Source organism: Zeus faber (assembly GCF_960531495.2).
Source record: "Zeus faber genome assembly, chromosome: 10".
Taxonomy (NCBI): Eukaryota; Metazoa; Chordata; class Actinopteri; order Zeiformes; family Zeidae; genus Zeus; species Zeus faber.
Genome location: NC_137199.1, coordinates 15,416,695 through 15,432,190, shown reverse-complemented (window position 1 = coordinate 15,432,190; position 15,496 = coordinate 15,416,695). Strand labels below are relative to the sequence as shown.

Below are 15,496 nucleotides of genomic sequence, written 5' to 3'. Positions count from 1 at the left end.
TGGGGTTTATTTTAATTTTTTTCCTTGTAAGAACCTTCTTTTCCAGCTCGGTGGCCTTGACTTCGCTGGCTTCCACCTTGGTCTGGTCCACCATGTTGTCTAAGAGGTGAAAGGTGGAGGGATGGAGGGATCGAGGGTGGGGCAGATGGAAAGAGAGAGAGAAACCAGATCAGATACAGGTTGGAGATGAAATACCTGCTCGTAACTGGTTGGGAAGACATCGCACCCTCCAGTCTGACACATGCAGCCACAGGCACACACTCTTTCGCACACACTCTTTCGCACACACACGCACGCGCACGCACACACACACACACACACACACACAAACACACACACATACACACACCAAACATTCCTATCGGTCCTGCTTTCTTTTGCTCTGTCCTTATCACACCCAAAGTCCAGATCAGTGATACGATTGCAGCGGTGTTTCATTGTGAACGGAATCCTGTTGCATGCTACCCATCACCCCCTTCCACTCCCAGCAGTCACCACACACACACACACACACACACACACTCACACTCACACTCAGTAGATGGTGTGGGAACACTAATCCCGTCTTCGTTTCAATGCTTCTCGCAGCACTAGGTTTCAGATGGATTTTTACTCTCACACTCTTTGTCCAGACTTAAATAAAAAGGAAAGTCAAACTTCCCGCGCTGGACCATCACTAAAGGTTGTAGTTGGCTGAGTGAAGCATGAGTCAGGCCCAAATTGTCAAATGACGGTTTATTCCAGTGAAATTGCAGGGTCTACAGTTGGTCATGGAGCCTGAGGGCAACCGGAGCACGTGCAGTGCAAAGGGCTGTTTGGCACAGAGTTAAATGCTACAGGCTAACTGGATGAAAAGAAATCAACACGCCATGCCAGAAAGCAAAACACGATGAAACAGAAAAATGTTGGAGAGAAGACTGGCACTACAAACACAAACCCCGTCTGTGGTGTTGGGCACATCGATGCAATTTTTATTTTTTATTTTTTTAAGCATAGGATCCATCTGTAAATGGTCGAGAGATATACCCAACTCCAAAAAAACAGGTCATCTGGCATATCTGGTTAGCTGCCTTTTAATATTGGCAATTATTCAGCAATTTTCACCACAATGTCAATAAGTAGTAAGGTTGGTGTTATTGCACAGATTGGGAAAACGGACTGATTGCTCGACAATACGAGCCGAATAATGTGATGTCAGAAAAAACGCTCGTCCTTGTCAGTTCGCGACTCATTTGTTTCCGGAAATCTCTCTCTTCTGTACAGAGATTGTTTCATGTGGAAAAAAAAAAACAATCTGTATATTTATTTATATTTGGTTGAAGCCATGCTTCTGAGAACAATAAAGAAAACACAGCTTTGAGTGGAGGGACTGTTTAAAAACAAAACTGCAGATCAAAAAAATATGTATAGTATGGTGGGAGGCTAAAAATAATATTAACAGATAAGTAGCCTGAGAAAGCCGACAAGAAAGAGACATGAAGACCTTGGCGGATGAATCTCGATGTGAATAACGCTACGGCCTGCGCGTTGTCTGGCGTGCGTCTGGAGTTTGAACGGTTATGGAGTTTGCAATAGAAGGGTCTGGGGTTACGTCTCCTCTGCCGTGGTGGCAAGTTTAAATGGGACAAGCTTTGACACAAGAGCACCATTGGGGGCTAGGGAGAGAGAAACTGCACCGAGAATTTTGGAGTTCAAAGAAAAACACTAAATAATGCATGCGGGGCAGAATTGGGCTGCTTTCTACCGATAATAACGCTGGCAGCTTTAAAGGAGGCCAGTCTTGTGTATGAGAATCAGCGCGTAGTGGGACGCATTTAGAAACGGTGCAATTAGAGCCTCCTGCAGCAAGCATCAGAGGACTGCCATAACGGAGTATTGAACTCTTGAGACACGTCCTCCAGAACTATCTCCACTCTGTTCTGGTTTTCGTTAGAGGTGGAGCTGCGGTTGGTGCAGGTACCAGACCCTGCCTGGTCCAATTAGCGCCATCTAAATGTTCATTAGTGCCGAAAGTGTCGCACGGAACAAACTCTAGGATGAGCAAGCAGGTGCGACGCGTTGAATGAGACTTGTAGTTTTCCCAGCCCAGAAACACATTTTTGGAGCAATTTAACTTTACTAGTCAACAACGCAACAATGTGTGAAGGAGAGAGCGAGAGAGAGAGAGAGAGAGAGAGAGAGAGAGAGAGAGAGAGAGAGAGAGAGAGAGAGAGAGAGAGAGACGGGATGACGAACAACAAAGGCCACAGGAATAATAACGTCAGACTTTGTTGAACCCAGACGTGTATTCAAGTGTTTTAGACATTCAGAAGTGCTGCCAATGCAAATATTAATCTACCTTTGTGTGTCAAGCATCACTTTGGCAAAAGACAATAGAGTCTGAGCTGCGTAACGGGTCTTATGACACCTGGATGGTCAGAGCTTTGATCCTCAGATGATAACAGGGCTTGTTGAATTTATGACCCACTTCACTGCACAATGATTATGCATGTCGCCACCCTGTGGCACATCTCGGCGACTGCGCCTGCTTGACCACGACACTTTGTGTACTGTACTCGTGTGCATGCTGACGTACTGAGTAGCTCACAAAGAGTAGCTCAGTGAGCCTACTCGGTGGAAGAGTTTAGTTCGACATCAATCTGCGAATCGTGTTTCATGAAAGGCAATCTTCTCTTCCAACACCTCCTCCGCCCCCCCTCCCCCAAACATTCAGTAATCAAATCAATGTAATCGGTCTTCAAAACACACAGGGGATAATGAAACATGTATATTCCTCCAATTTATTCAATCATTCCAGTCTGACAAATTATCAGTGGAGTGGGCTGCCTGGAGACGGAAGTGGGAACGAGCACTCTCAAGAATGAGATGAGAGCCATCTGTTTGTTTGTGTTTGTGTGTGTGTGTGTGTGTGTGTGTGTGTGTGTTTTTGTGTTCACGTTGTGCAATTACAGCTCACCTATCAATCCCTCAATGTCCAGACTGAGGTGGCGGCACTTGAAGTCTGGGTCGGCACCGTTCCTGTGAAGCACGATCTGAGCAATACACTCATCCATCAACTTGTAGTACTGGGGCCTGCAATGGATGGACAGCAAACAAAAGGTTGAAAGAGAGGGAGAAAATCATAAACAGAAGGAGCAAAGGTTAACAAAAAAAAAAGGAGGTAGACGTGAACAAGTGAGATAAAGACGGAACCGCTATGTTCTCTGCCGCATGCGTGTTTTGTGCACCGGGCATCTCTTGAAGGGTGTCAATGAAGAGATCTGCGCGAAGGCGGCGCAGCGCATCCTTTCAGATCAGAGTGTGAACAAACGTTCATTGTCCCTGGCAGCTTGAGTCTCTTGTCACAAAGATTGATCGCGTGTAAGTTTGAGACGGTGTTTGTGCGGGCACTTTCACACACTCAATTTTGGAGGTGAGTCTCTCTTTTCTCTGTCATGTGCTCTCTCTTGCCCCCCCCCCCTTCTCCCCCTCTCTCCCTCTCTCTCTCTCTCATAGAGCAAGAGAGACATCTAGTGTCCAGTGTGAGTTATGATACCTGCTTAAATTTACAACCAGTACGATGCAAAAGAATAAGCAAGATATCATGTAATATTATCTCTTGGCAAGCTACTTTTTCCATATTTTTAGGGGGTGACCATGTATTTAGTGATGCATGTTCTAATGTAGCTTGGTCTTAACACACCCCTGAACTATGTCATGTTTAGAAGTGTGTGTACTGCGTGAAACATTGATGCTCATTTATGCCCCATCGCTTTGGTAGAGGTTGAAACCGGTGATTGCATGTGTGTGTTTTTGGGGCTTCTCTTTCTTTATTCAGAACACACAGCAACAACTCAATTGCTCCTATGAATGTGTTGCGTGTGTTTTTCAGCCAATTTTCCACTGGCTTTCTGTTGGTGGTTTTTTTATTTTATTTTTTGCACAAGCATGCGCTTAAAGTTATGGGCCTGTGTTTGTGCACGTGAGCGTGCGCGCCTCATGCACTTATGCAACACCACCTTCTCCAGCTCTTGACTTGTACCCTCTATTATTCCACCCCCGTCTTGTCTTTCATTCATTCTCCCTCCTCTCGCTCCTGAGCTGAACCCCCTCAGGGCCTTTGGGAGGGACATTAGCATATTTCTGGCGATAAGGGGGTGAAGGTGCTCATTTCTATTAAAATGGAATTGGACTTCTTTTGCATGTATTAATTTCACAGCTTTGGAGCGACAGGAAAACAAACACCGCGAACGGGGAGAGGGAGGTGGAAACAAGAGGGGGCGGGAGGGGTAAGCTCTTCCTCACAATCCAATCTGTCTGGGCAAACTATTTTGGTCCCCTCTGTATGACTGCATGTGTGGAGTGAGGAGGAACAAATAGACTTGGCAATGGAAACAAAACACACAAGCATGAGTGCAAACCTGTGGAATATCTAGTACCAGTGGATGTAGTACCAGTCAAATGTTTGAGCACACTTGCTGTAAACCATGCTTTTTTTTCTCCATAATTACAGTTTGTACATTCAGTCAAACCAATGTTTGAGAAAAATTTTAATTATCTCTGAATCTTACAGCCTCACAAACGAGAGGCATTTGGTTAAGCTCCTCTGCAGCAGTTCCTAGAGTGGTCAGGCACTTTTGGGATGCTTTACTTCAACTCTTCCATCCTGTTGGTGCCAAACAAACTCCATGGGAATGAGGTCCATTCCAGATCATTAGCTGGAATCACAAGTTAAAATTGTTCTTCATCAGATAGTCCTTGCACAATTGTGACGTGTTTCGGGTGGTGATTTTGCTGTTGCCCATCTATAAGTAATCATGATGGAATGGTCTGCCTCTGACACACAACGATAGTCAGGCTGGTTGAGATTGCCATGGACATAAAAGACAAGGATCCCCAACTCTTTCTCCAGCAAGGTAACCCCAGATCATGACACAGGCCTCCTCTTTGCTTAACAGTGCGACCACAAATATAGAACTAATCTGCGCCCCTCCAGGCTCTCTTTCTCCAACTTCCATTCCTCAAACTTACAGATTCTGTGTTTTCTGTGGCCAAGGCAACTGTCTTTCTCTTTCTCCACTCTTAACAATGGTGTCTTTGCAGCCATTCTGACCTTGTCTGTCCCTCATGAATGCCACTTTCTTCATCTGTTTGATGGTCTTGGCTACAGCAGTTACAGACACTTGCGATGGTCTACCGATTTGACTTGAAAATTGACCTTCACTTCTTAACTGAGCATATGCTGCTATTCTCTGTTCCCTTATATTCAGGACAACCTGTCTATGGTACCTCTATTTAGAGTAATCATGGACAGTTAACAGTTAACAGGAATTGGTTAATTAGGTAACATGATATTTAACTCAGAGGACATCTAATAAAGACATGTTTGTGTTCTAATACCGTTTAATACACATTTCAGACTTGTAACTGAATTGGGCTTCAGACTGAAATCCCCTGAACTTCAATTATAATTTAAAGATCCACGCAGTTAAACACAATGTACTTTACTTATCCATTTAAACGTACCATATAGTGAAACTATTTCCATACAACTTTATACAGTTAAAGCTTAAAAACAATTGATAAGCAGGCTATATAGAGACACATCATCAAGGCATGTAGATGTATAATATATTTTTTAATCAATATTTAAAATAAAAAAGTGCCGTCAGTTAAGCCATTTTAAAAATAAATAAATACAATTTATGAATATTACGACCTGAAATCAAATAATTTCTGTTCGTAAACAATAAGTAACATGTGCAGCCTCTATAATTTACATTTCACTAAAATAACATTTTGATCAAATCAAAAACAAAATAAATATGGCAAGTAGGTCTAAATAAAGAAAGTTTGTTGAGTTGTCCATCTTCGTCAGGACATCACGACAACATATTTTACACAATTAATATTTACCATCTGCTTTGGATTCGGAACTTAAATATCCAAAAAAGAACGCCAAACTATGGATGTGTGTCCCTGTTGTCAATGATACATCATCTTTATATTTCTCCTCAGATTTCTAGATATCTTTCGGTCTCCGCTCTGTGTGTGTGTTTGCAAGTGCAATCTGTCCATGAGAGAGGCGGTGGGGCTTAGTTATATATCGACAAATGTGATTGCTCAGAGGTGAAGCTTTCAGATCAGCTTTAGATCGTCCAAACTGATTGGCTTCTCGTTGCAACTTGTCGAGCACGGAAATTTTGAGATCTGCCAACTTTTTTTTGTCGAAATGATCCACCCAGCACTTGAAGTTGAAATTGTGTCTGGAGGGAATTACTTTCACCGGACATTATGACTGGAGAGATTTAAATATGTCAGACTTCAAAAACCGGCAATTACCGAATAACGGGAACGCTTACTCAAACATTTGACGGGTACTATACATGTGTAGGAAACAGTGTGGACTTGCATGTGTGTGTGTCTGTGCTTTACCTGGCCAAGTAATCATTCCGGACCAGAAGCAGGTGCTGGAGCAGGGACAGGAAGTGGCCTTCCGCTTTGGAGTCCTTCACTGTGTTGACAAGGATCTCAAACACCTCTCTCACCTCAGTAGCAGAGAAGGTTAAGGGATACCACCAAAAAGCTGCCACACACACACACACACACACACACACACACACACACACACACACACACACACACACACACACACACACACACACACACACACACACACACACACACACACACACACACACACACACTTCTGCAGCTCCTATAACATTACAACACTGTTCATCATGGAAGTCCATTTATTATACCAATGTGTTGTTATGCTTGAAATAATTATGAGCAGGACAAGAGGACCTTTGCTCTCAGATGATATAATCAGAGAAACAACCAGTTTCACATCACCATATTTGACCTTTCAATGAGGACAATGCCGGTCAAATAGGAGAAAGACATTTTGGCATTTGTATGCCCCCTGCTGGTAAAATCCAGCATGAAAGATTATAAACATTACAATAAGCAGGTAAGTTACAAAACAAATAAATTGTAAAAATTATATGTTTGTTATGTAGACTTCTGTCTATAACACCAAAAAAAAGTTAGGCTTGAATATCGCAGTATCCCTGACAAAGTCAGTCACCATTTTCTGCACCTTTGTGACACCTGGTGTTCACACTCCTAACTGCATGCCTCTTAACATAGTTAAATCATGTATTTGTTGTTCTGTTCAATTCCCGATCTATATTTCAAATGCACACTGACGCTATTTAAATAAACTCAACTCTGAAAGAATGGCCCTTTCCAAATAACAAAATTAATATATTAGTCTATAGCAAAAGAGCAGGATTTTGTGGATAGCAATGTTAGAGCACTCTGTTCATTCTCGACATTCAACAAAAAATACCTACATAATATTTTTCTCCTATTACGTATTGCATTTACTAACAAATTGAGGTTGAAGAGTACAAATATAATAAAAAACAGATACTGCTTTGTTTTGGAGCTAATGTGTTCAATTTCTAGGTAATCGTCATTGTATCAAGGATAAAAGTTTGTCAATTTGTCAATGTTGACGAAAAACACTTTGAATAAGCGTCACATTTTGATGTCAACCTGATGAGACTGGGCTGGCAATACAAGGACACAAAATAAGATACTGCCGTGGTTAAGCATAATAAGCAGTAGGATTTAGTGTGAATGACAATTTATATAGAATTTATTTTTAAAAACATCTTGTGGAAGCCATGCTGTGCTCAGAGGCAGTTGGGTCAACTGCTGCCTTGAATGATTGATGGGATAAATAGCCCTTCACCGTGATAAGCACATAATGAATAGTTTCATCACCCTGCAGCAATGTGACTTTCAGTTTGTGACGAATCTTGAAAGTTCTCAATTTGAAAAGTGACATTGGAAAAATTTCAAGTAAATTAATTGACGTTATGTGCGCAGCGCTCTCCCCTCCTCCCCTCCAAGAGAGATGGATTTCATGTGGAAGGATATTCCATCTCCATGCGGATGTCATCGAGGCGCACCTTCAGCTCCTCGGAGTCGTCCTCGGCCTGATCGTCAAACACACTGAGCTGCACCCGCAGCTCCTCGTTTTCTATCGTCCTGACTTCCTGAAGGGAGAGGGGGGTCGGAAAAGTTTCTATAGAAGAAGTTGAGCACGGACAGGCAAGAAAGTTTGAGTAGTGCTTGCACACCTGCGTTTTTATATGTTAATCAGAAAAAGGGCAGAGGCAGCAAGGGAGAAAATAAAAGACAACTTATTTTTTTGTGAGTGTGTGTGTGTGTGTAGGAGGCCGTCACTTAGAGGCGGAAAGATCAATACAAATTGCACTAAACGGACGGGGGGGTAGGGGGAGGGGGAAGGAGTGTGGAAGGAGCGCACGGTGGACGTGTGGTCTGCCCCATACCCTCAGCCGCTCTCGCAGCCCCAGCCTGAGCAGCTCGGAGCGGATGTGGATCCTGAAGTCCAGCTCTTCTCCTCTGCTGATCAGGGCATTGATCAGCTGCATGCAGCCGCCCTGCAAAACACAACACAGCACGCTTCAAACATTGACCCAGACCTTTCAGAACTGTAGCGGTCAAGGCTTTGCAGAGCATTTTAATGGGCCACATTTGTCCTGTGGGTACAGTAGGACTGGGCCACATTTGTCCTGTGGGTACAGTAAGCCTCTTAAATTCCAGATCACATTAAGGCAACCTGCAGTGGAGCTAAAGACCATGAGACTAACTATATAACTATGTAAGAGAATAAGACTATATCCAAGACTAAATATAAGGCTATAAGACTAAATATAAGACTATATACAAGATGGTAAAAACTAGACAAATAAGACTTTAAGACTAGATATAAAGAACATGTATCTAAAGACTATGAATACACCCCGAGGGATTAATAATAAAAAACATTTCAATTATTATTATTAATAACAATTAATAAAGTGTTATTTTGTTTGTCATATTAAATAAGTTCATGGACATTGTGTGTTTGTTGACATACCTTCAGATTGACGTTGGGCATTTTCATGCCAGACAACAGGGGCTGAAACCTCTCAATGTCCTTTTTCTCTGCTTCCTCTGTGATGGCCTCCAGGACACGCTCGTGGCTGGACACACACACACACACACACACACACACACACACACACACACACACACACACACACACACACACACACACACACACACACACACACACACACACACACACACACACACACACACACACACACACACACACACACACACACACCTCTTACAGACCTACTCGTATTAGGAATGCACAGATATCAATACTGGTATCAGTATCAATACAATCTACAGCCTGAGCTACTGCCCTAGTGTAGCTCGCAATGTAGCTATGCACTTGCTCTTGTTCCAGTACATAAACCTAACACAAACACAATGTGATGCAGTTTCATGGATTCCTATTTTGTGTTTAACTTTAGGATCTAAATGACAGTCGCACTGTCATTGCCACATTGACTTGTTTTAACAACATCTGATGTTGATGTTGTTTAAACAAGGCAGTGAATAAATCCTTTATCCAAAAACCAAAAAATAAACCACTGATGGAAAACACCTCATATATTGTATATAGTATACAATCTAGTATAATTATTGTGGAGGATCATGAGTCTCAAAACTAATATTCAGATCATGATAAAAAAAAATATCACAACTAAAGTTTAATCAGCAATTTAATTGTCACCCCACTGGTAATGCTGCTATGCATGGTGAGCGTTTAATATGCTTATGAAAATTAATTACTGCCTCCTCAATCAAAAAAGGACAAGGGATGGTGATTCTGTGTCGGCCTATTGAAAATACCTTCACACCCACACCACCGCACACCCCCCCTACCCCCACCAGAGTCTTGCGTCGGCTCAGTTTCAAGGACGGGCTCCAGTGAGCAGGTCATTGGCACTCTGCTGCGCTGACACGGGTGAGTTCTGCTCACCCAGACAACCATCTGTTCCAAAAGCTCCCCTCATAGGGAGTGCAGAGATGCAAGAAGACAGAGTCCAGACGGCAATTAAGATGGCTTCTTCCGGGGACCCGTCACCTCATTTAAATGGATCTCCTGGGAATCACTTTCTAACCCGCCGGCTGCAAGACCAGCAGGGTAAATTGTCATAGGATAAAAATAAAAAGTAACCCAACTCCAAATCAACTGATATGTATTGGAAATCCAATATATATAGCTAAATCGATTCAAAGCCACAGATCGGAGGCCAATTATTTATATAAAATTAAAAATAATCGGTTTCACTCACTTCAATTCAAGAAACTGTACACTCCTGCTTTATTAGTGAGGACTGAAGGACATTTGAATGCACACATTGGGTGTAGAATGTTCGCAGCACATACGTCCTCTACTGTCCTCCTGTGCTGTGTGTGAGCCCTTTTTCCCCCATGTGTGTGACTATACCTCAGGCCAATGTCATGAATAAGGGATATTGTAATGTATAATCATTTAATAATTTATGCATTCATAATGTATATTCCTAAATTTCCCCTGGGGATTTGAACTGTAATCTTAAAAATGTTTACACGATAAGAACTATTTTAAAATGAGTCTCACGAAAAACATGTCGTTTTGAAGCTAAAAAAACGGTCCGAGCGCTGATCCTGACATTTCCAGAGCTAGCACTGGATCTCCCGGGCATTGAGAACGTAATATCTGACATGACCGGCGCGGCTGTGTGCCGGGTGCTCACAGGTTGTCAGGGTGCTCCAGGATGGAGATGGCGGACAGCAGCTTCACGGCATCCACCATCATGTGCGGTGCTTGGGGGTTGATGGCTCTGACCAGCAGACGGATGCCCTCAGCGGACTCCAGCATGGCTTTCAGTCCGTACTGCAGGAGGGGGAAGAGAGTCAGGGAGGGAGAGGGTCAGCTGGATGAGGCAAAGACACAAACCCAAGATGAAAAGCCAACTCATGTTGATTTTCTTTTTCCTGGAATAATAAAACCAAGATTCCAATTATAGAATTGTGTCTAACCAAGTCTAGACTCAAAACTTTTCAAATTATGATTCGTATTTGACTGTTCCTATCGACTCCTTTACTTTGATTTGTCTTATAACTTTCGAACATGGTTCTCTCTTTTCTGTGAACAATTTATGCCTCATGTTTAGAAAAGTGACATGAAAACAATTTTAATATGATAACATTTATGACAGAAATTAAGCAAAAGTTATTGAAAGAAAGAACTTTAAACATTCTTGAAGCTCTCCTTCAGTTACATTATACACCTATCAGCCATAACATTAAAACCACCTAATATTGTGTAGGTCCCCCTTGTGCCGCCAAAACAGCTATGACCCATGGAGGCATGGACCACAAGACCTCTGAAGGTGTTCTGTGGTATCTGGCACCAAGACGTTAGCAGCAGATCCCTCAAGTCCTGGAAGCTGTGAGAAGGGGCCCCCATGGATCGGGCTTGTTGTTCCAGCACATCCCACAGATGCTCAATTTTATTCACGTCACCTGTCAGGTGTTTTAATGTTGTGGCTGATCGGTGTATATCACCATTATTATTATTATTATTATTATGATGAGCGGTACTACCATTGTTTCTACTACCATTATTAGTATTATCATTAATACTATTATTCTTATAATAATGTTATTATTAGTAGGCTTTAGCATCTTCTAATGCCATTATTGTACTTATTTTAGCATAACTGCCAATTTCCAGCTTTTTTTGGAATTGCACTATTCTGTCAACTCCTACTCTTTTAGCACCTGATATATCCCCTCCAACCCCACCCACCTCCGGATTAATAAAGTGTTATCTTATCATTAGTAGTAGTAATTGAGACTTATGATTGAATTTAAGATAACCTCAAGATAAGGTGGGGGCAGGAGCTCAGGAGATAGAGGGAATCGTTTGGTGATCAGAAGGTTTCTGGTTCTATCCCAGGCCCCCCTGATAGCATGCTGTAGTGTCCTTGAGCAAGACACTTAACCCCATCGTGTATGAATAACATGTTTTAGTGTAATTCTGCTAAAGTGTGTGCTAAATGATGATGTAATAAGATAGTCAAAAGAAAAAGACAGTTAACATCCAAATATTAGGATTCTATCCAAATTAAAAGGATTATATTGTTGTCGATTTATTCAGCGTCCAAGATGAATTCAACTATTATCATATCTTTTCATTGCCTATTTTCACAGGTTTTTTTTGGCATGGCGGCTGCATCGTCCTCAAACAACGCTATATTTTGTCATTTATATGTAGAAGAGGTTTCTCAAATAGGCAGCGAAACTTAAATTCATATTGATATCAAATTTAATTAAAATTCACCAACTACATTTGGTGTTTGCCTATGTGTATGCTGCCCTCTGGTGGAAATGTAGAGACACAGCAGCAGATTAAAGAAAAAACTGAGGATATCCATTTTATCCGGAACAAAAAAAAAATAAAAAATAAAAACACTGGTTTGGACTTAGAAATATATTTGAATGAAAATCGAATTAATAATTAAGATAATTTAATTTTTAATCCGAGCTGGCATTCACCAAATGAGATGATCTACATTTCAGAAAACACAACCTCTGATGTCACAAATTTCGATAAGCAGACTACGATAGGCCCAGACTCTTACCTTGTTGTTCATGAAGGCTTTGAGACAGCGGATGATCTCGTGCTGACACTTCCCTGATGTGTTGCTAATAGCAGGAAGAGACAGGAGGCACAACAACTCAGAACAGCAGCCGACAGAAGAAAAAAAAAAAATACAATGTCTACGTGTTTTTGCTGGTAATTTGAGTGGACGCTTGCTTGTCTTACGGGTATTCATCTCTCTCCTCCTGCAGCCTCTTCAGAAGGTTGAGCAGCAGGGCTAGACCCTCGTCTCCAAAGTTCTGCACCCAGCTGGAAATGTTAAGAAACATGAAACATGAAAATCATTCTTACCCAAGACACTACTAGAAGGGCAAGGGTTAGATTGTGCATGTGTATACTGATTCAATCAAGTCCTGAGAGTAAGAGAGTTAAAAAAAACCCAAAAAACCCTAAAAAAAAAAAAAAAAAAAAAGCAGAATTCCCTCCAATTCTCCGAACATTTTAGTCCGATTCACCGTACATCTGAGGAATATCACCCTCTATATGCATTGCACAAATGCATCATGATTCTCAGTTCAATACTATACATACACTTATTTTACTGGTTGAGTTTGAGTGTGTGACCAAGATTTTTTTTTTCTAGTTTATTCCTTTGCGCAGCCTTGGGAGTTCACACTCATAGTTTCACTGCGCCGTACTTTAATCCAATGGCGATGTTCAATCGGTTCCCTCAGGCCAGCACTGGTGGAAATGAACCAAGTGCTTCTGCACTCATATGTATTTATGTATATTCAGTGGGACTGGATCTCTCAAACAGCTGATTTAGGATTGCTCATCGGTGATCAGTTAGGTCCATATCCTTGTAAATGACTTATTGTAATCAGGATCTGCATGAGCATTATCTACAGGAATCAAAGCTACAGTAGCACTTCATGAAGCATTATAGGCTTTGCTATAGCAGGGCACTGGATAAGTCAAGTATTTACTTTTAATACGTAAAATACATTCAAAAGTGTGTATTTAAGTATAAATGTCAATGTGGTACTTTCACTTTTACTCCAGTAATTTATTGGTGAAGGTGTTTGTACTTTTACTTAAGTAAAAAGGTCTGTCTTCCACCACTGACGTTTATTTGTCACATATATATATACATACATTTATACATATATGCAGTGAATTGTCTTATACAGCGAGCAGTCATCAGAATCTTCCATCAGGAATTTAAGGATCCAGCCCATTACACTACTCATTACAAAATATCTCAGGCTGTTTAACTAGCATTCTGGGAATTCTTCTTTCCTGGGAGCCCCCCGCCTCCCACTGCCAGTTACGCAATATGATTGAGAGCTTCCGCCACCCTCTTCTCCTAATCCATAACAACACAGATGCTTCACGGAGAAGTGATTATTATTATTATTATTTTTAAATCACACAAAAAAGACGTGGTGTAGTCATTCACGAGTTGATACACTTCATAACCTTATTTTATCAAAACTATTTCACATTCTGACTTCACTTCACTCTGAATATCGAAGGAAGATCTCGATCTGCATGTTTGCACCAAAGGGAACCGTAAGAGAGCTGTTTGTTCAACAACTTGTTGGTGAGTTAGTCAACTAATGCTGATGGAGCAGGTAGTCTAGATTTTTGAATATTAATCTAATATTCAGAAATTAAACCCAAAGTATTTAAAATACATTGAGAGATAGAAAACAACTTGATGGTTGTTGGTTACCTGACGGGGTTGTTGTTGAGCGACACTCGCAGAGACTCCAGGCAACTCAGGAGCTGCGTGTCTCTGATGTCAGACTTTAACTCCTGGATGTACATCATGGCCGACTTGGAACTCTCCTTCTGGTCCTGGCCCTGACACACATCAGAAAAACACAGCATGAAGATACATGTATTTTCATATAAAATAAGAAAACAGTAAGCCCAATTTAAAAAGACTTAAAAAGGTTATGTGGAAGAGTTTGTTTTAATAGGCTTATTTTACAGCAAAATTGCGTGATAGGAACCATCTGCAGTCGGCTCTGTTGGCCCTGGAAGCTACTTTTTAATCAGCATATTTGTTTACATTTTCTCCTGCTGCTTTCAGAATAACTAATTTAGCCGTACACCAGAATAGCACTGGTGTCAGGAGGTTTTTGCTAGCAACACATAATTGGTTTGTTGGCTTTCCAACTAAAAATCCCATCCTAACCTAATAAAGGCTATGCGCAATAATAACGTATTAGATTGTCTTATACAGGACTAATTTTCACAACATATAAAACCGATTTTCAGACAAATCATCTGTTGCGTATTCAAAATAAGTATTGCAGGTAAGTAATATAGAATTGGTAAAATTATATTTGCTCAATGATTCTATGAACTGTCGTTTGTATTTATTATTTGTTTTTATATTACGTTTTTGTAACACAGAACTTGAAATTAACCGTGTTCATTTAAATTCAAATGCAAAATTAATGACTTTGAATGTCAAATATTTGTAAAACTTTTTGTGAAAATCTTTCATTTTTCAACATTGTTCTATGCAAAACCCTTAAAAATACAAACAATCAAGTTGCAGGGCCAGTGAATTGTATGTGCTTGTGCATTAAGAAAATCCCCTTAGTCTGATGTTAATATATAGTGAAAAGAACTAAAACTGTAAAATGAATTGTGTACATACTGTACACCGATCAGCCACAACATTAATACCACCACTAATAACCATTAATATTGTGTAGCTCCCCCTCGTGCCGCCAAAACAGCTCTGACCCGTGGAGGCATGGAATCCACAAGACCTCTGAAGGTGTCCTGTGGTATCTGGCACCAAGACGATAGCACCAAATCCTTTAAGTCCTGGAAGTTATGAGGTGGGGCCTCCGTGCATCGGGCTTGTTGTTCCAGAACATCCCACAGATGCTCCATCATGTGAGTTCTGACAACTTCATCATAGCCAACATTAAGCTTTTCAGCAATTTGTGCAATAGAAGCTCT

At 41.2% G+C, this 15,496-nt stretch overlaps 1 protein-coding gene across 1 annotated transcript in view; it reads right to left on the bottom strand.

The window, feature by feature from the left end:
• Positions 1 to 15,496, bottom strand: part of diaph1 (diaphanous related formin 1) — a 131,880-nt gene that overhangs the window by 72,413 nt on the left and 43,971 nt on the right. Inside the window, exons 5-14 of the mRNA XM_080007677.1 lie at positions 14,247 to 14,377; positions 12,737 to 12,820; positions 12,552 to 12,615; positions 10,659 to 10,798; positions 8,939 to 9,044; positions 8,349 to 8,459; positions 7,929 to 8,051; positions 6,415 to 6,527; positions 2,957 to 3,072; positions 35 to 99 (exon numbers count right to left, since the gene is read on the bottom strand). Of these exons, the coding sequence (XP_079863803.1) occupies positions 35 to 99; positions 2,957 to 3,072; positions 6,415 to 6,527; positions 7,929 to 8,051; positions 8,349 to 8,459; positions 8,939 to 9,044; positions 10,659 to 10,798; positions 12,552 to 12,615; positions 12,737 to 12,820; positions 14,247 to 14,377 (1,053 nt within the window). The remainder of the gene's footprint in view (positions 1 to 34; positions 100 to 2,956; positions 3,073 to 6,414; positions 6,528 to 7,928; positions 8,052 to 8,348; positions 8,460 to 8,938; positions 9,045 to 10,658; positions 10,799 to 12,551; positions 12,616 to 12,736; positions 12,821 to 14,246; positions 14,378 to 15,496) is intronic.